We start from the raw sequence: 21,270 nt of genomic DNA, 5'->3' as shown, positions 1-21,270 counted from the left end.
TCTAGAACCACAAATTCCGTGCCCGTGCCCAGCTTTGTCAGAGAGTCTCCACAGACACAGAGAGGAAAAGGATCAGAGAATACCTACCTGGATGGGAAATGGTAAACAGCGATATGTCCCGGGGATGAGGACATAGTGTATATAATGAAAAATCCAACCTACAGATTGAGAAGTCAGAGAAGCAGCAAGCTCAAAGCCTGTCATTGATGGCAATTATGGCCAACAAGGGTAAGGCCTACAAGTCACGAGAAGCTCTGCTCCCACAGGGCTCTCCTCCCTCCCCTAAAAGCCTCAAGTACTCTGCAGGTCTCACACAGTACGCGGCTGCTCTCTTGGCTAGAGTTGAAACACTGGTGCTTGTCCCCACCTGAAGGCACTTCTGTGTATCTGTCCACCACAGAGGCCTGCACATTAAGGTTCTGTGGGGTCTGTGCATGAGGGAATGTAGTTTTAGACAAGTAACCAAAGCAGAGGAGTCAGAGTGTTTGCTTTCATTTTATCCTCTTCGTGTCCTTGTATAAAATCTGGACCTTATATGCAATCTGATCACTGCATATTAAGAATGGACTAGATTCTTTCTCCCCCTTCTTCTGCTCCTCCCCCCCAATAAATAAATCTTACCAAAAAAAAAAAAAAGAATGGACTAGATAAAGCTCTGCTCAGAGCAAATGAAATATGGGGACAAACTTGTGAAACTAGGCTAAGACGAGATTGTCAGCTTCAAAAGATGAAGGTTTAAAGGTATTCCTAGAGTCTACTAAACTATGAATACTATGGAGAAGACTAGTTTACCACAAATATATTGTCAAATAATAACATCCGATCAAATTTCAGATAACATGTCTTCCTAAAAGACAAAGTTACCTAGAAGAGTGTTTGAAACATAAAAGACATTGAATAAATATTTACTGAATTAAACTAAAAGTGTAACAAGCCTCACTTTGGGACAGCTGTTTTAGTACAGATGAAAATCTGTTGTAGAGGATTTAAAGAAAATTTATCTACCAACTTTGTCACTTACCTATCTTATTTACAACGGCAAAATCCAATTGAAAAGTGGTGAAGTATCTACCCATGTGTTATAGCTTAAGATTTATTAAATAAGTATCCAATTATGGCAAATACTCACACGAACCAAGAAAAAAAAGATTTCCAGATTTTTATTTCTGGAACTGTACACCAGGTATTAAAGTACAACAAATACAAAATAATGCTCAAAAAAATCAGTGTTTATGTACAAATATTAAAATCAATGCAACAATAGCAACTTCCTCTTGAACATCTGATACTAAAACTTGTTGTGATTGTCACTAATTAATCTCATACTCACAGGGTACTTATTTCAAACTGGGACAACTGGAATCACTGGTCATCTAAGAGGAATTTTAATATCTACCATATTTAACAATAAAACTAATAGTTTCCTCCTTTTAGTGAAAAAATTAAGAACTTTTTAAAAAACATAGTAATGTCAATATTTTTATAAATTATTTCAATTTCCATTTGTAGGCAATGTGCTTTGAAACTCTGGGCAAACAATCTCCTTGGTGGTCAGGTTTATTCATTAGTTTACATTCAAAGTTGAAATATTCACTAGAGACTTTGGTTAAATTAAATAGTATCACTATGCTCTATTAGATCTGATGTTCTCAAATATTTATGACCCTCAATTTTAAAAATTAAAAAGGAAACAATTGCACAATTCTTTGACCTAATTGTACACACTTTAGTATTGTTTAAACAGTATTCTACATCCTTCAAGTAAATTCAGCAACTGACCATGACAAGAGGAAAACTAAACATTTAAAAAGCTAGCATGGAAAAGATGAAGTACGACTAACAAAAGTAAAGTATTGCTATAATCACAGCACCAGTTACACTTCTAAATGAATCCGCTGTCCTCTTCAAATTCCCTGTACATAAAAGATACATCAGCCAACAATGCAACAGCTCACCATGGATTTTTGGTTTGTTCATAAGAAAATAATGCGGCAAAAGAAAAAAAGAATTTATCACAGTTTGTTATAAGAATTGTGCTTAACACTTGATAATAAAGGCATTATTGTTTCTTCATGAAATTGCAAATCAGTAATTTTCATGCTCTCAAACGCAATTCTTCTAATAAACAGTAACAAATTCTCTGTTAAGATGCTTAACTGGAGGAAAAAAACAACCCAGTAAACCCAGCGTTCAAAAGAAAATTCAATAAATAGCTATTTTACATGGATAAAGTCATAGTGGTACAATTTATGAATGTCACATCAAACATGCACAAAAATGGTATTTATACATGGCAGAAGCAGTCAGAAAATATTGAATTAGATCTAAAAAGATATGAAGAATTTACATATATATACAAAAATCTTGCAAATTATTGCCTCATTTTAACAAGGAATTAAAAGTAAACGTTACCAGCTAGTTAGCACTCTCTAAGAGGCTAAAATCAGAATGACATTTAAAAATCTGTTTAGCTGGAATTTATTTTTCTCTCATATCATTTTCTGGATTTTGGTCAAAAATCTTTATTTAAATAACTAAAGTGTCCATTCAACTTGCTGATAATCAAAACTTTAGATAAGAAACACTGTTTCCATCTTATATCAAGATCCCAGCAATGCATAGATAAACTGAATATGTTACTGCATCAGCTACTGAGAATGGGCATGTTCATTTAAGTGCAACTGGTATTAGCATTCAGTCATCTTTGTGTAAATTACTTTAGACAAACCAGCCACTGTAAACCCAGAGTGAAAATCAAAGTTATAACAATGGAAGATTATGGCCAGTATCTTACTAAATTATAAAAGGTATACTGATTTTTAACAGAAGAAATAAGGTTCAAAGTTTAGCACAACACCACAGCAATAAGAAGCTGAGAACTTGGATAAAAATATCTGAAAGCAACACAGAGCCCAGGCTACCCATTATTTACTGTGTGCATACAGGAATGCTAGACTTTAGATGTATAAATTAGAGACTGATTTTAAGTTATTAATTTAACTACTTTTGTCCACTGTGCTAAACTAAATTTTATAGTAAATATACTACTGCGTAAACACTTCAAAGCAATCTTCATTAAAATGCTGCAAAGAAAAATAAGAATACACATCATCCAAAACTAAGGATGTCATTGCAGTTCACAGTTTGTATAATAAATACCCTCCCTTTCCATCACTACTAAGGTCACTACAACCTATCTACTCGTCAGCACAACCTTGAAGCAACTTATTCTTACAAATATGAGCAATGCAGCCAAACATTTAAGTTTTTTGCAAAGCAAGACAACTAGTAGAAATTGGAAATTAAGACGGTGCCCCCCCCAAAAAAAAAAAAACCAAAGCAAAATTGTCTTAACTGAACTATAAAAGCAAAGCTTATTACACCCTAATACTGTATTACATATTGTTTGAATTCACCTTTTAACTTAAAGATGCATATCTAGAGAGCAAAAATGGCCAAAGCTTAGGACAATGGCTTCTCATTCATAATGTCTGGAATAAAAATAAAACTGAGTTTGAGATGCATCTGAACGTATATCACTTTTTAAAACTTAAAGTGGTAAAGTACCATTCTATTTCAGATAGAAACTCACATTTTTCTCACCAACTGTTCAAGCTAAACAAAAAAGTTTAAATATACTTCAAGGTTCTACTGCATTAAGTGTAAAATCTAGAAGTCCCTCCAAAATATTAACACTTTGAACTGCAGTGCTACAAACAACTTAAGAAGCGTCCCAAAATGTAAACCATTGAGTGGCAACATCCTAGGCTTTGTAGACCGTGTCCTGAAAGTCAGTTGCCTCAGGATAAACTAAATTATCAATGACCAGTATGATTTTCACAATTATAATCTTGACAATGGTGGACAAAACCCCAACTGAATACCACATCTTCAAATGCCAAATTTTTAGCCAATAAACGGAGGTACACAGAACTCTTCCCACAGTAAAATGACCGATTCTGTGTAAGGTAGCCCTGGTCTAGAATTTTAAAACAGGATCCAAGCAAGCGTCTTCATAATCTGCACGCAGTTCCTCGTGCTGGCTTCCATAAAGATGGACTTGCTGTTTTGTAAACTGAAGTGCTCTAGTTGAATAACATGAGAGAAGTTTCCGTTTTAAAAAAATCCTTGCATGTTTGTGCAGTTTAAAGAAACCTACCCCTGCTTTTATTTAATTAAGAAAATAAAACCAAAAAATGCTACATTGAGCAGGGATTGGGATCGGTACCTGTAAACATTGTTATTCCACTGCATCCATTACGGCAAAAGGAATTTACACGAAAAGAAGCCACTCCATTCAGTTCAGAACATCTGTGCTGGTTTTGAGCTGGTGGCCTCTGTCTACAGGTTTTAAAACTGGGAGTGAGGGCAGTGGGGAACAGAAAAGAATAGAAAAAGAAGGGAGTGGAGAAGAGGTACTGGGGGATGAGGAAGAGATAAGCAGAGCTTAAAGCTGCACCACAGAGTTCAATCTTAGTTCCCAACTCTGCTGATCATAGTTCATTTCCACATTTATGGATTGAAAAATGAAAATACTCTTGATAAATCAAGATATAGTTCTATACATACTGACATCACTGATGTCATAGTGAAAAGGTTCAAACTTCCAGTGAAAGACTAAGCAGACCTGACCCTTTCCTCAAGTTTACCGGTACTGCACACCCACTGCTTCTGGGCCCCCCACTCCCGTCACTCAGAGGGAAGAGCGGCATGCTGATGCAGAGCATGGGCACTGATGAAACCATTGGTCTCGCTGGCAGACAGACTGCCAAAGTCAGCCACAGAGACGGCCATTTTGGCACTGGTGATGTGATGTGTGTGGTTTTCAAAGTCCACACCCAAATTATTTACAGAAACCTCATTCATAAAGGATTCAGGAACAGCAATGCCCATTTTCAATCTCTTTGCCGGTCTTTCTGACTCTTCACTGCACATGTTCATGGGGTTTAGCTCCGAGTGATAAAATCCAGTCTCAAATAAATTAAAACAATCACTTTCCCCATTGCTCGGCAGGGTGAGTAACTCCTCTGTTACGACAGGCACATGATTGACTTGTCCACGGGGTGTGTTGCCCAGTGGAGGAAAGCTATCATCCAAACAATTCACATCCGGGGGGTTGCAGACGGTTGCCACACTGTTGGTCAGAGCTAAAAAGAAATGGAAAATGGTTTAAGGAAGTGGTCCCGTGTCATGAAACAAAGACGACACAATTTTGCCCTAGGCTAACAAACACAAAAAGATGCTCATTTTACCTGTCAAGTCACTGGCAGTGAAAGAGTTGAGAATGTTCAGCTGTTGATCAGGAAGAGGCTCAGGTCGATTAGAAGTTAAGGCTGAAGAATTTACTGTCGAACCCAGAGCTTCTGTTTCATCTACCAAACGATCCATATAGTCCCTGAAAAACATACCCCGATAACTTCAAGACTGCCTATCACAGTTAAAAACAGAAGTCTCTAAAGTCAACCCCACAGTACTTACGTAACTCCAGGGTGATGGTTATATCGTTTCTTTCCAAATCTTGTCTGTTGAGCAAAGTAATCATAACGTTCAGATTTCTTCCACATATAGTAGAATGCTACACATTCAGCAACTGTTCTAGTTCTCACCTAACAAAAAAAAAGTTAAAATTTTAAATAGAAACTAATAGACCCAACCCATTTTTCAGTAACTTCTTTTTTTAAAGATTTTATTTGTTTATTTGACAGAGAGGGCGCGTGCGCACCCGCACAAGCAGGGGGAACTGCAGAGGTAGAGGGAGAAGCGGACTCCCCAGTGAGCAGGGAGCCCAATTCGGCCTCGATCCCAGGACCCTGGGATCATGACCTGAGCCGAAGGCAGATGCTTAACAACTGAGCCACCTGGGCGCCCCACCTTTTTTTTTTTTTTTTTTAACAACACTGTAGTTTCAATCCATGGGTCTTATTTTCTATCCTCCCAATTATAAATTCTGAACATTTAATAGTAAAATGTCATTACATTTACATTTTCAATAATAAGGATACCTTCAAAAGTTCAAGGTTTGTTATTTAAATCAGAATCTATTCATTTATAAAATAAATGTGTATCCAGAAATGATCTTACACCTTTACTGAAAATCTTAAAACAGTGGCAACCTTTACTTTTCCTCACTGAACTCTCACCGTGATTCTGACTGCAGCAGCAGTCCTTCTTAACCCTGAGGGGTCCATGAATGGGATTCACTGGCATCTATTAAATTCCAAAATTATAGGCAGGTATACTTTTCTGGGGACAAAGGATTCCATAATGCAAGAGAGACGTAGAACCCTTAGAAAAGGGAGCCGCACGCAACTGCATCTGCAGTTTAAGATGATTTGTTACCTAACGGCAGGGTGTTTTCCTTCAACATGGGTTTGGTTCACCACTCCAGCAGAGTTTGGTAAAAACAACAACAAAACAATAAAATCTGAGCCTTGCCAACTTGGCTCCACATCCAGACCAGGGCTGCTCAAACTACACAGCTACAGGTATGAGTTCAGACATACAGACAAAATTCTGTATCCTTATCTAATAAATACTTTCTCCACTACTTAATCAGTATCCAATAAAGAAGTTTCAGAGTCTCTATCCTGATTAGTGAGCATGACATGAGTTCATAACATAAGGAACAAGCTTTTTAAGCCAAGAAATAAAGTATACATTTCAATAAACATCATACAGTTTAAGTCTTTGTGGCAAACATAGGCTTTTTGGGGACAGAGACCTTTCCTGTCTTATTCACTCATGTACCTCTAGCACTTAAAACGTCTGGTAAATGGTAGAACTTAATTATTTAGGAAATGAATAGATTTCATAAGTCATTGCAAAACTTATGTTTTATTTTGACTTAAACAACCCAGACTTCTTGAAAAATGTTTTATCTACTCATTAAATTAAATACTTCATCTCATCTTTGAGAAAACACTAGGTTTTCATACATACAAAAAGGCACTAAACTATTCAACATCTTACTGGAAGGTCTAGCAAATGCAGCAAGACAAGAAAAAAATAAAAGGTATACAAGTTGAGAAGGAAGAAATAAAACTGTCTCTGTTCACAGATGACATGATTGTCTACATAGAAAATTCCAAAAATCAGCAAAACATTCATGGAACTAATAAATGATTATAGCTAGGTTGCAGGATACAAGGTTAATATGCAAAAGTCAATTGCTTGCCTATATACCAACAGTGAAAAACCAATACTGAAATTAAAAAATACAATACCATTCACATTAGCACCCCAAAAATGAAATATTTAGGTACAAATCTAACAAACTACATGCAAGACATACATGAGGAAAACTATAAAACCATGATTAAAGAAATCAGAGATCTAAATAAATGGAGAGATATTCCACATTCATGGGTAGGAAGACTCATGACTGTTAAGATGTCAGTTCTTCCCAACTCAACCTACAGATTCAGGGCAATCCCAATCAAAATCCCAGCAAGTTACTGGGTAAGTACTGACAAACTAATTCTAAAGTTTATACGGAAAGGCAAAAAAACAGAGTAGCCAACACAATATTGAGAGAGAAGTACAAAGTTGGAGGAATGACACTACCCAACTTCAAGACTTACTGTAAAGTTACAGTAGTCAAGACAGCGGTCTACTGGCAAAAAAAGAGACAGATTAACGCAAGAGAATGGAGAGCCCAGAAATAGAACCACACAAATGCAGTCAACTAACTTTAATAAAGAGTAAAGGCGATGCAACGAAGGATAGCCTTCTAAACAAATGGTGTTAGAACAACTGGACATCCATATGCAAAAACAAAAAAAAGAAAGAAAGAAAGAAAAAGAAAGAAGCTAGACACAGATCTTAACAACTTTCACAAAAATAAACTAAAAATGGAATATAGACATAAATGTGAAATGCAAAACTATAAAGCTCCTAGGAGAGAACATAGGAGAAAAGCTAGATGACTTTGGGGATGACAATGACTTTTTAGATGTAACACTAAAAGCATGATCAGTAAAAAAATATTTGATTAGTTGAAATTCACTAAAATTAAAACCTTCTACTTTGCAAAAGACACTGTTAGGAGAATGAAGAGCCATATACAGGGAGAAAATAGTTGCAAAACACACATGTGATAAAGGACTATTATCCAAAATGTGTAAAGAGCACTTAAAACTTTACAGTAAGGCAACAAACCATTCAATTAAAAAATAGGCTAAAGGCCTTACCAGACACCTCACAAAGAAGAGACAGAGATGGCAAATAAGCAAATGAAAAGATAGTCCACATCTTATGTCATCAGAGAAATGCAAATGAAAACAACAAGATACACTACACAACTATTATAACAGCCAAAATCTAAAACCCTGACAACACCAAATGCTGGAAGGATGTGGAGCAAGAGGAACTCACAGTGCTGGTGGGAATGCAAAATGGTAAAGCCACTTGAGCAGACATTGTGAAGGTTTTCTAAAAAACCAAACATACTCTCACCATAGAATCCAGCAATCCCACTCATTGGCATTTAGCCAAAGGAGGTGAAAACTTAAGTCCATGCAAAAACCTTCACACCAGGTGTTTACAGCAGCTTGTAACTATCAAAACTTGAACGGGACCACGATGTGCCTCAAGAGGTGAATGGATAAACTGGTATATCCATACAATGGAGTAAAAAGAAATGTGATAAAAAGACATGCACTATCAAGCCATGAAATGACACGAAGAAACCCTTAAATGCGTACTAAGTCAAAGAAGCCAATTGTATTAAAAAATACAATACCATTCACATTAGCACCCCAAAAATGAAATATTTAGGTGTTTAGCCAAAGGAGCAATAAAGGCTACATAGTATATGATTCCAACCATATGACATTCTGAAATGGCAAAAGCATAGAGACAGTAAAAAGCCAGGTGTTGGGGTAGGGCTAGAGGAAGGGAGAGAGGAATAGAATGGAATTGGTTGTAGTACAAGGAATTTTTAGGACTGTGAAACTATTCTGTATGATACTATGTAATGGTACAAATCATTACACACTTGTCAGAACCATACAACACAAAAAGTGAACCATGGACTTCAGTTAATAATAATATATCAATATTGGTTCATTAATTATAACAAATGTATCACACTAATGTAAAATATTAATAGTGGAAGCTGTGTATATGGGGGAAGGGGGTATATGGGAATACTATGTACTTTCTGATCTATTTTTCTGTAAACCATAAATTACTCTAAAAAATAAAGTCTATTAATGAAAAAGAAAAAGGAATAAAATATTGACCTACCCACCTAAATACTTCAGAATCTTATGTTCCTTTAGGATGAAAAGAGATAATAATAAACAAACCATACTTTAAATGAAACTTAATTATTCCAAACTATTGGAATATACACATTCACACACACTTTTTAAAAAACTGACTTTATTTTTTAGAACAGTTTTAGGTTCACAGCTGATGTGAGCAGAAAGTACAGAGTTCCCACATACCATCTTCTGCTCCCAAATATGCACAGCTTCCTCCACTATCAATTTCCCACCACAGTGGTACGTGTTACAATTGATGAATCTATACCCACATATCTTTATTACCCAAAGTCCATCATTTACATTAGGGTTCACTCAGGTATTATACATCATATAGGTAATGACAAATATATATTGACATATATCCACCATTAGAGTATCATACAAAATAGTTCCACTGCCCTAAAAATCCTCTGTACTGTGCCTATTCATCCCTCCCTCTATGATAAATCTTGAAACCACTGATCTATTTATTGTCTCCACAGTTTTGCCTTTTCCAGAATGTCATATAGTTGAAATCATACAGTAGATAACCTTTCCAGATTGGCTTCCTTGACTTAACAATATGCATTTAAAGGTCACCTCATGTCTTTTTGTGGCTTAATAGCTCATTCCTTTTAGAACTGAATTATATGCCAGTGTTTGGATGTGTCACAATGTATTTATCCATCCACCTCAAAGGACACCTTACTTGTCTCCAAGTTCTGGCAATCATGATTAAATGTGCTATTAACATTTTGTGTGGATATAAATTTGCAACTCTTTTGTGTAAATACCAATGAGTACAACTGCTGGATCATATGGTAAGAGTATGGTTAGCTTTGTAAGAAAATGCCAAACTGTCTTTTAAAGGTGCCATACTATTTTGCATTCCCATCAGTAATGAATGAGAGTTCCTGTTGCTCCACATTCTTGCCAGCATTTGATGTTATTAGAACACTTATAGTTGGTTTTAGTAATCAGTGTTTCTTCTTTCAGCAACTGCAGTTCTGGCTGCTAAAGAGAAACATTTCTGAGGCCACAAACATCTGAATAGCTTAGAAAGAAATCAAAGTCAAGGAAAACGGAAGAAAAGTAAGACTACCTAGAAAACAGTCAATCCATTCTCCATGAGTAGAGTGTAACAACTATGTATGTCAAAAGATAGGTGAGTCCTCTATCAGCCATCCCACAAGCAGGCCGTGTAAAGCAATGTAAGAAATGCTAACGTCAGGAAAGCATTAACAAATTCTTCCTTTTTTTTCCCTACCCAAGTGACTTAAAACTTATGTGCTTCTATTCACTGTCATTATTAAGCAATCTGTACTAATTTGCCTAACTTACCTTATTCTTCTGTATAAGATGAAAATCTTTTCCAAAAAGCATGAGTGCATGTTCAAAGCTCCGGCATTCTTCTTCTGTCCACGCAGTCATTCCTTCTAAAGAAATTAAAGAAACTTCATTGGCCTCAGAGCTCTTTTATATGAATTGCTAGTTTACTTTCAGTATGTTTCCCCTATAAAAGGCCATTAACTATCCCTCTCTCTCTCTCTCTCTCTCTCTCACACACACACACACACAGTTCTGTATGCAGGAGATTTCAGTTAGGATTACCAAAAGTAAGCACAATACAATCTTATTTAAAAATCAACAATACCAAAATATAAACACTGGGGTTTTCTCCTCTACATGGAAGGATAAGAATGTAATGTTTTTCTATGATTTATACGCATTGTTTTTCTGACTTTTTTAAACAATGAGCATATATTTTTTCAAATTAAAAAAAAGGTTATTTCCTTTATGACGAAAAAAAAAGCCTCATTTTGATATTATATCAAAACCATAGTGCTTTTAATTAAAGACCATAAATAATCAATACATATTTATTTAAAGTCAGTTTGCAGAGTGCTACACTCTGGAAATCCAGTGGGAATAAGAAACAGCCCATACTCTCAAGACTAAATCCCATTTAACTTCTCAGAAGACGCTAATGTGAGTGACCTCAAATCTGTTTGGGGCAGAGGAAACCTGAAGTCCTTCATTCGAAGACAATGGGGACCAGGTCCCCATCAAGAGTAGTCCACCACAGGGGCGCCAGGGTGGCTCAGTCATTAAGCGTCTGCCTTCAGCTCGGGTCATGATCCCAGGGTCCTGGGATCGAGCCCCGCATCAGGCTCCCTGCTTAGCGAGAGGCCTGCTTCTCCCTCTCCCACTCCCCCTGCTTGTGTTCCCTCTCTCCTGTGTCTCTGTCAAATAAATAAATAAAATCTTAAAAAAAAAAAAAAGAGTAGTCCACCATAAAGATAAAACATAGTTTGAACTAAAGTAAAAACCAGTATTTAGTTTTTGAGATTAGGAGAGCTTAAAAATAATTTTCTCAAAAAAGCAACTTTTATAAGAAAACATTTCAACAGACTATCTCAACCTACAAGTTTAAATGTGCTGTTTTCAGTTTTTCTATTTTTCCAAATCACTTATATACTATTACTGAGTATTATTTCACTCTATATATACTTAATGAAAGCTATGGTGCATGCAATTACTTATATAATGACAAAACTACTGAAATTAAAGTTAACCATTTTCCCCGACACACACAAAACAAAGCCTAAGTATCGTAAAAATTTTATTACATGATTACTAAAAATACCTTCCTTGTAATAAATTCAATGGAATATATTATAATACATGTTTTTTATCTTTAATCTCCTTTTCATTTCCTGTTTGGTTTAAAAAAAAAGAAAAAACAACTTTTCTTTTCAATGAAATCATAAAATCATTCTTTTTAATTACTTTGGATATATTGTCATCTCTGGGGTCTGCTTTGTTCTGTAACTATTTCTTCAAGAAAGTGGAGGTGACAGGGGGGTAACTAATTTGTATTTGAACAATCTCTGGTACGTCTAAAAATAGAGGGCAAGAAAAGGAAAAAATTATTGGCTATGAAGATGAACACAGATCTTACAAAAGTGTAATAGGACTGCTCCATCCTTTACAATACTTTGTTATTCTAATCCCCAAATGAGCATCCCCTTTCATTTCCCTCTCTTGATCCCAAGAGTTCCTCACCTTGAGATGCCTTTCCGTTGCAGCAGTACCTTTCAATTGCTTCCTTTATATTATGGTTACACTTGAGAAGTTCATATAATGCCTACAAGATAAAGGAAAAAAAAAAAAACTATCCAATAAAAATTACCAGAAATTCACACTTAACAACAGCATTAAAACAAATAGACAAAAAAACACCAGGACTAGTAAGAGTCTTGACAAATACTGTCTGAAATGCTCTCTAAATGCAAGACATTTAGGGGTATGCTTGCCGAAACATTTAGTCTACTTAACTGTCCTGGTGATGGACTCTGGTATCCCAGGAGTTTGTTCATTTTCACTCTACCCCTCAGAAGTCACCCACCAGTATCGTTCTTTTTTTTTTTTGCCAGGCCATCTGAGCTGGGCAATTTCCTTATTTTAGATGATTTTTTTCTAGTTGGGAAAAATTAGAACTATGGTCTTATTTCTTGATATCACCTACTCCCTGTCTTTTAGAGTGTTAATAAGAGGGAACATCAGCAGGCCTAGAATAGAAGGATGGGTACTTGAGTGACTAGGGTTTATAATGGTCTCATGGTCTACTATGAAGGGTGTCATTTTCTTAAAATTAGAATTTCTTCTCATTAAATCTGTTTGGAATTACAAATATACTAAATAGCAGTGGAGAGAACTTAATTGGAAGTTATTTAATAATCCACCTTCCCAAGTAATTTCCAAGAAAGGCAAAGATGGCTCAATATTAGTAAATCTATTAATACATCAATAGGCTAATAATCAGAACATAATCATTAAAAAACAATCCAGCTGCTAAAAAAGCATCTGATAAATCAGTATCCATTTCTAATTTTAAAAAGACAAAAACCATAATAAGTGTAAGTGGATGGTTACCACCTTAGTATAATAAAGACAACCTATATCAAACCAAGTACTGGTATTATTCTTAATGTAAAAACCTTAGATATATTACCTCCCATCAAAAGCAGGCCTCAAATCACTACCACTACCAAAAGTCTCTGAGAGTTATGGCTAATGCAGTAAGATAGTAATAGGAGTAAGAGATATAATAAATGGTAAGGAAGGAACCAAGGTATAATTCAATAATGACTTTAAGACTAGAAAGCCTGATAAAAACAACTGAAAAATTATTAGTTTCACTAGCTTGAGAAAAATTAAATTTTTAAAAAATTGGTATTTCTCTATATTAACAGTATATTATAGATCCCATTAACAAAAGTATTAAATACACATAAATATTTAAGATATTGACGAATTAAGTTAATTAGATGCATGTGATATCCAAACAAACAAAAACATCTGAGTGATTAAAAAAGTCAAATACATAGAGAGTCAGATCATGTTCTTGAACTGGAAGGTTTAATGTTTTAAAGGAACTAATTCTTCCAAAATTAATTTATAGTTTAATGGACTATCAGTACAAAAACCCAGTGGGGATTCTTTTTGACAGCTGCAAAGCTACTCTGAAATTCAACTACTACAACTTCTGTATATTACTTGGGAATTCAAGTCTGAATCCAACTATCTCTGGATATTCATTTCAGTTAGGATCATTGAAGCTAAAGATACAGAGTGAAAAGTATACAAGAGGGGCAAAATGATGTCAGAAGGCAAAACCAGGGGCATCCAAAAAAAACCCTTACTAGGCAATACTTCCAGCCCCATCCCACATACAATCAAGAGTATCCTGCAACTATAGGTACACAGTGCTTAACAAATGCTCCTAAAGCAAATTTATACAATCTTAATAGGTAATACTTTTCAACACTTCCTGAATAGAGTTCAAGAATAATGCAAAAAATACCTTTATTATAAAATCTAAAGTCCAACCATAGAGAATGTTTAAATAAGTGATATTACAGCTACAGGATGGAACATTCCATCATCGGGAACGAGATAGTAAAGAATTCTCAATGCCAAGGAAAATAAGTGATTCAAATTAAGATATGTGCATACATAGAGAAGAAAGGACCAGAAGAGAAAACGTGAAACAATATGGAGTAGTTATCACTAGGTCTTGGGACTTTTTTTAACCAGTGTTTTCCAAGTTTTAAAAATCTATATAAAGAGAGATATCCAGTTCACACGTAAGAAATACTTGAATCACATATAAGAAAATCAAGAAGGGTGCCTAGGTGGCTTAGTCGGTCAAGCATCTGACTCCTGATTTCGACTCAGATCATGATCTTAGGGTTGTAAGATTAAGCCCCTCGTCATGCTCTGGGCTGGGCGTGGAGCCTGCTTAAGATTGTCTCTGATCCCCACCCCCGTTCCCCCCCCCCCAAAAAAAGGAAAATCAGGAAGAGATTAGTTAGCTGCTGTTTCAACAGAAGTTAAAGTATACCTGTTCATTGTCCCTTGTGTGTGTTCCTGCAGATATCCTATCCATTATTTTTTCATTTCCAGTTCTTAATGAGGTCTCAACAAGGTACTCCTTAACTTTGCTCTCCAAAACCACACCAGGGCGCCAAAGTAACTGGTCTTCATTTTCATACACTGATAAAGAAAATCCCATTAACACATTAAAAATAGTGAACATACTCCTAGATGCATACAAACTGCTCTTCCTCTTCTTTGATACGCTATACACTGGGACAACTAACTTTGACGACAGCAGCAATTTGACTGTCTCACAACCCACTGGTAAAGGTATAATTTTTTTTTTTTAATTTTATTAAGGGCCAAGTGTTCCAGTGGCTACAGCAAGCAGCTTTCTCACTGGTTGATTTCCTATCCAATCAGAAGGCTTTCTATGCCTAGTGAAATCTAATGTAAAACCCAGAAGGGTGTTTTATATTCTCCTAATGAGGGGGTAAAAATAACCTGTATAAATTCTTTAATAGCCTCTTGAACTCTCTAACTGCCTGTATGATGTGTATACAGGTTAAAAACTGCAAACAAATAAAACACACAAAAATAAATAAAAGCCAAAATATCTGCCAATAATGAAATACCTAAGAAAGGTAGATTTTTACTTTACTAATTTCCTCCCAAAGGGTGAATTTTACTTAAAGGAGGATGCACATTCATCAAAAATGGAAAAGAATGATTAACAGTAAGAGAAGTAAACTTTCCAAAATCTCTTAAAGAGGTTGATACATTAATAAGCAGAGTGTCACTAAAACAAGGTATATATATTATTAATGCACACATTGCCACCATACTTAAAGCTTCTACTTCACACACTAAAGTAACACAGATGGCCCAAATATTTATCCCATTGCTTCAAGTGCAATGCATTCTTCAAGTGTAGGATAAGTACTAAATATAGCTAATAAAATAATTTACTGAAAGCTCCCTATTTACCAGGGACCAGGATCAGTGCTTTATATTCACAACTGTGTGAGGCAGGCATTATCGCTCCCGGTGAACAGGAAAGGTAAAAATAAAATGTGCCTATGAACCAGTAAGACTGACTTTTGATGTAAATTCCTCTCCTCCTTGTCATAACTGAAATAGGTAAAACAGTTTGGGTTTATCCCCTCTAAGGATAGAGAAGGTAGAGCTTCCCTCCTGAATGTGTACAAGTGAGAGAGGATTACATCCATTATGTTTAATCTAAGAACTGATGTGGCTGAGCATGTTCTGATGTCAAGGGTGTGTGTCATTTGGGTGGGGGGGATGGAGAGGCTGGGTCATCTGAATATCAGCCACTGTTTTGCTTCCCTGGGACAACATCATTTTGAAAGTTTAGGAAAACATTGTTATTAGGGGCTGCCAATGCTAACAACCCTAGGGTAGCCAGTCTCCCCTTCCTTTAAATGGAGGATGACCTAACAGGGCAAAGGAAAAAAGAAAAACTCAGGAAGCGCTGTGTCGCTGTACTGTGTTGGCCCCGTGATGTCACAGGGACAAATCGACTCCTTAGGGAAAAGGTCAAATGCACACGGCCAAATCTATATGCTTCCCAAGTTCAGCTAGGGAAAGGTACCTGTATTTTTATTTTCCACCACATTTTCAAGACCAACTATAACTGGGATCTACCAAAAATGCGAAGAAAAACTGATTACACTTAAGTAGGGGTGTACAAAAGAAGAGAGAATCCTTGTGCTCTACCACCTTCTCTTTCAGGGCTTACACAGGAGAATTTCTTCTAGAGTCTTTATTCATCAAGAATTTTCTTTCCAAGAGATTTTATCTCTAATGTGCTCATTATCTCAGGTTATAAGATTCTACCCACTTCTACTAGAGTGGGATGTAGGTCAAGCAGATGCACCTGCAGAGGCGTTCCACTACCCTACCTGGTGCCTTAGCATACCCATAAGGCTAAGAAGCACTGTACAGAGACAGAAGTGGTTCTCTGAGTCTCAGCGTTAATTCTGATATATTATTCCTGAGTCAGGCCCAAACTTTCGCTGACTCCAACTCTATCTTTATTCCGCCAAGGTTGATGGGCACCTAGGTGGCTCAGTTGGCTAAGCATCTGCCTTTGGCTCAGGTTATGATCCCAGCATTCTGGGATCGAGCCCTGCATTGGGCTCTCTGCTTGGTGGGGAGTCGGCTACTCCCCCTCCTTCTGCAGCTCCCCCTGCTTGCACGCTCTCTCTTTCTCTAATAAATAAAATCTTTCAAAAAAAAATTAATGTATACTGCCAAGGTTGATATGTAATCAAATAATTAAACAAACTATTAAGGGATAACTTGGCCTACCATATATTATCAAAATCAAAACCAAAAGTCTTACTTACCTTTCTCATCACCAACATACTCTCCAAGGTAAGGGGGAATCTCTGCCTGATACTGTAAACCAATCATTATTTCCTACAAGAAAATTTAGAAGTAAAAACAACTTATAAAAATATACTGAAAAACAAGTTCCAACTCATTGAATTACTACAAGTCAAAAGAAATTTCATCTTACAACAGCAAAATTATCTTCAATTACTTCAGAAATGAAAAAAGCTACTTTAGTCCAAACTAAGTTATTATGATAGTAACTCAACTTACTTTCCTCAAATCTTCAGGTGAGTTACCACTGTCTGTTTCAACATCTTCAACTTCTGATTCCTTATCTCCATCACATGTAGTATTTGCTTAAAAAAAGAAAATTAAATTTTAAAAAGGTTTTTATTGCCTATTTTTGCAGCACGTGCCTGGCATGTGGCATTTTATAAAAAATCATTTGAATGAATGAGATTAGCACAAATATACTCAACTTCTTGTACTATTCTCACATTTTAACACTAGTCAAAACAAGAAACTGAAAATACTAAGAAAGTGTATGGTACCTTAAAATTTTTTGTTCTACTGTCAAATAGTTTGGGAAGGCAAAAGGAAAACCACTACGGTCACCTTAAAAAAGAACAGAAAGCAATAGAGTTCTTATTATGCTAACCCAGAATGGGACAAAGAGGTGTACATTAACTCCATCAAAATTATGGTTTTGCACAGATACACCTGTATGTGTATTTGCATTTGTTAAGTGAACAGTTCTTCTATGATCAAAATACCTAAAAAATAAGCAAGGCTGCAGATAAGAAATTATTTCACTTCAAAGACCTTTTAAATATTACTGATATACATTAAGGGATAACACCAAGAACTAAAAAGAAAAAGAGAATTAAATAAATCACTAAAAACATAAAAAAATAGTTATTGAGCATCTGATGGTTTTCAAAACCAGGAGAGTAAAGGACCTTTTAAAACAAGTCCAAAAAATGTCCATAAAATTTCATGGTTGAAGAACTATGATTGGTTATGATAGCAACAGATGAATCTTGGGAAAGAAAATAGCCTTGCAAAACTAACCAAATGTTTTAGGTTTTAAAACAACATGTTGGTTCACCTCTATCCCAATAAATAGTTATAATCGTTATCAGATTGTAATAGAATTGTACTTCCATTAAGTAAAACACTTAGAATATTCTGATGAACGATTTTTTTTGTTTTGTTTTAAGTCTGATAAGCTAGTGAATGCCATAAAATGCACTGGAGCCAGAGTATCAGTGCTACTACTCATCTGTAATGACTGAGCTTCTTACATCGTAAAGGCCTAGGGAAGAAATCAGAAGTTTCATGGGAAGTCACAGACGGTGTCAGATCATCTGCAGAAGACTGAGTTTCCTCATCATCACCCGACAACAGGTCTTTTGCTATTTCCTCCTATAAGAATAAGAATGCAGTGCTAGAGTTAGAAATTACTACATCTCATAAAAAAATTTTTTACTTAAAAAAAGGAAATTAGACTTCATCAATTTCATATTATTCATAAACATACTATGTATTATGATACAATTAAGAACTTGTTGAAGGCCCCTTTTGAGAGAAGTAAATCTGAAATGCTCCCATAATTTACTTCATATACATATGTAATAACACTTAATATTTAATTACATATAATATTTAATAACTATATTATTATACACTTAAAAAAATCTGCCTAACTTATGGATAAGCAGAAAGCTTATCTGAACCTGCAAGCTAATTTTTAGTGAATTTACAACAAAAATAATCTTATGTCTAAGTGATTAACAATTAAACTCACTTTCTACCAACGTAAATAAATAAAACCAAAAAATTCCCCGAACTCTTCTCTTCCAATAATTAAAAAAATCTAACCAATGAAAAACTCTGACTAGAGATATAATTTTAAAAGCAACACGTTTGAATTAACTTTTATCTAAGTACAGAGTCATCTGTGTGCCTGGTACATAGGCACTCAGTATTTGCCGAGTGACTACAGTCATTAAAGGTATGGTACATTAATACCACATCTGACTGAAAAGGGGAAACAACAAAACTCACAGGAAGAGGTGCCAAGGTGTGGATTCCTCTCCCTGTCTGAGAGTCCCTTTCCAGAGACCACAGAAAGCTAGCAGAGACCGTGGCTGTGTGAACTGCCCTCAGCAGGGACTATGCCTTCCCCACAACCAACAATGTGACACATGTGTCACCAAGGCCTTGGCTGCTGTGGCTGCCTTCACTCACAGAGCCCAAGAAAACAGAACTTCTCCCCAACCACTCCACATCTAAGCCAGCTTGGATTGAAGGCTTCTGGGGGATTTATTAATCAATGCATTCAAGTGTTCAGAGGATCAAAAAAAGTTAGGGCAAAATCTAAGTTTAGATACTGTATGTCAACATAGGAAAGAAAAACTTTATGGGAGAACGCTCAAACATACAAAGTATTAAGAAGCTACTAGTACTTTTAAAGCAGTGTAATCAAAGCCAAACAATATTTAAATCGGTCACCGAAATGATAAAGAGCAATGGGTCAATAAGAAATTTACATTTCAGAAATACAAAATGCTTTTAATGAAAAGGAAACTAATAAAAACAGCCAATGGTAATGGATTTGGAATTTTTCTTTTAAATGCTTGTACTCACTTTGTCTAGTGTCATGTCTGGTAGTTCATCAGCAAGTTCACTTGGGGAGCTATTTGTACTGGAATTTGCCACTGCCGGAATTGTAGGTTCATAGCCATAGAACGCCAGTAAATCTTCTAAAGGCATGTTTCCTTCCTATTCAAGCCAGGGCACAAACATAAACTCAGTACATGTCACAATACAGAAGCACAGATAAACTGTGATGCCCTTAATGTTCATAAAACACATTATCAAAAAAGCAGTATCAAATCAAAGCCAAGTTTTAGTTTTTCTTTTTGTACTACTGCTAGAAAATAGGCTCAGTCAGAGCTATTATTAACTTATTAACAAAAGCCTAATGATTAACATCTTCATTTTTATTTCCAGCATCATTTCACTCTTTAAAAAATTCCTCAAATATTTAGTGATTTTTTTTTTAAGCATTCAACATTAGTATAAAGATTTACCTTGAAAGAACTTACAAGTAATCAATCAATAACTTCATATAATACTCAGTGTGTTTCCTTGGATTTAACAGTTGACCACTTGGTTTAATTCTTCATGTTAATTGGATGACAGCCGAAGGGCAACCACTTTTAGTATATGTGCTGCCGAAGCGAGCACCAAAGGGCAACCACTAACCCAATAATATTTATGTATTACTCTTCAAAATTATCCTTTCTATTACTAGCACCATATCTGTATTTTGTACAATTGTTTTAGGTTTCTCGTCCATAAACACCTACTGAAGTTTATTATCATTACGGCCATCTTACAGGTGACAAAACGAAGGCTTAGTTCTGGGTTCAAATTCCAGCACCACCAGTTCACTTACTGGCAGCGATGCTTTGATAAAAGTACATACTTTGGCTGCAATGCTTCCTATGTTATGAATACTTATGCTATGCCACATTTTGGCACCCTTTTCCCCCAACTAATCCATCTGGAAATAAGTGGTGTATTTCCTTTTTAAAAATATCTTAATTCAACTACTAAATTATATCCAGCTATTTACAACTATTCAAATATATAAATACAAAATAATATATCTACAGACTAGTTAATTTGCTCAATATTTTAGAGATGTTTATGCTCATCTATTAAGAAATTCATTAAGCTTGCTTATAGGTTTCGTTTTCCCTTTAAGGCAAAATGCCTCAGTCATGAAGCAAAAGCATGAAAATGCTAAAACATGTCCTCAGCTGATCACAAAGTGAGCTGAAATGAGCCAGTGATGATTTCTAGAAAGCCACTGTCAGGCTCGGAGGGGTGCCCAAGAATCTGGCCTTCTTCACCTTTACAGGTCTGGAACTTATATTTTTCACTGTGCCTGCTTCAAACAGATTCATGCTAAATGAGCTTAGAAAAGGTTTATGACAGAATGTGACTTTGTAAATTTGCAGTAGGAGACATGTGCCTTTCCAGTGACCATACCAATCATGTCACTCATGAAATCCTTTCAGCTTGGGATTGGAATCAGTTAAAAAGCTGCTTTGGTAGCATGGAGTCAGCACAAATGGAGTTGGATGGTCAGGATGGACAGAAGTTCACCCATGCCATGGGGAAACCTCGTGAATTATTCTTCTCCCAAATCAAAGAACAGAACCCCTCAAATGTGCCCAGAACCAGATTCAGAGTCTCTCTAGCCCTGCTC

General features: G+C 35.8%; 1 protein-coding gene across 5 annotated transcripts in view; it reads right to left on the bottom strand.

Moving 5' to 3' along the window:
• Positions 1-1,144: 1,144 nt before the first annotated feature.
• MIER3 (MIER family member 3) overlaps positions 1,145-21,270 on the bottom strand; it is a 39,520-nt gene continuing 19,394 nt past the window's right edge. For all 5 annotated transcript variants that reach the window (XM_078067305.1, XM_078067306.1, XM_078067304.1 and 2 more), the window contains 10 exons: positions 19,638-19,772; positions 18,293-18,413; positions 17,259-17,344; positions 17,000-17,072; positions 14,656-14,807; positions 12,315-12,396; positions 10,590-10,684; positions 5,479-5,606; positions 5,253-5,395; positions 1,145-5,147 (listed from right to left, as the gene is read on the bottom strand). In XM_078067305.1, the coding sequence (XP_077923431.1) occupies positions 4,690-5,147; positions 5,253-5,395; positions 5,479-5,606; positions 10,590-10,684; positions 12,315-12,396; positions 14,656-14,807; positions 17,000-17,072; positions 17,259-17,344; positions 18,293-18,413; positions 19,638-19,772 (1,473 nt within the window). In that variant the 3' untranslated portion in view covers positions 1,145-4,689. The remainder of the gene's footprint in view (positions 5,148-5,252; positions 5,396-5,478; positions 5,607-10,589; positions 10,685-12,314; positions 12,397-14,655; positions 14,808-16,999; positions 17,073-17,258; positions 17,345-18,292; positions 18,414-19,637; positions 19,773-21,270) is intronic.

The sequence above is a fragment of the Halichoerus grypus genome, chromosome 2 (assembly GCF_964656455.1).
Source record: "Halichoerus grypus chromosome 2, mHalGry1.hap1.1, whole genome shotgun sequence".
Lineage (NCBI taxonomy): Eukaryota > Metazoa > Chordata > Mammalia > Carnivora > Phocidae > Halichoerus > Halichoerus grypus.
Note: the sequence above shows the minus strand (reverse complement) of the source record. Positions and strands in the feature narration are given on the sequence as shown.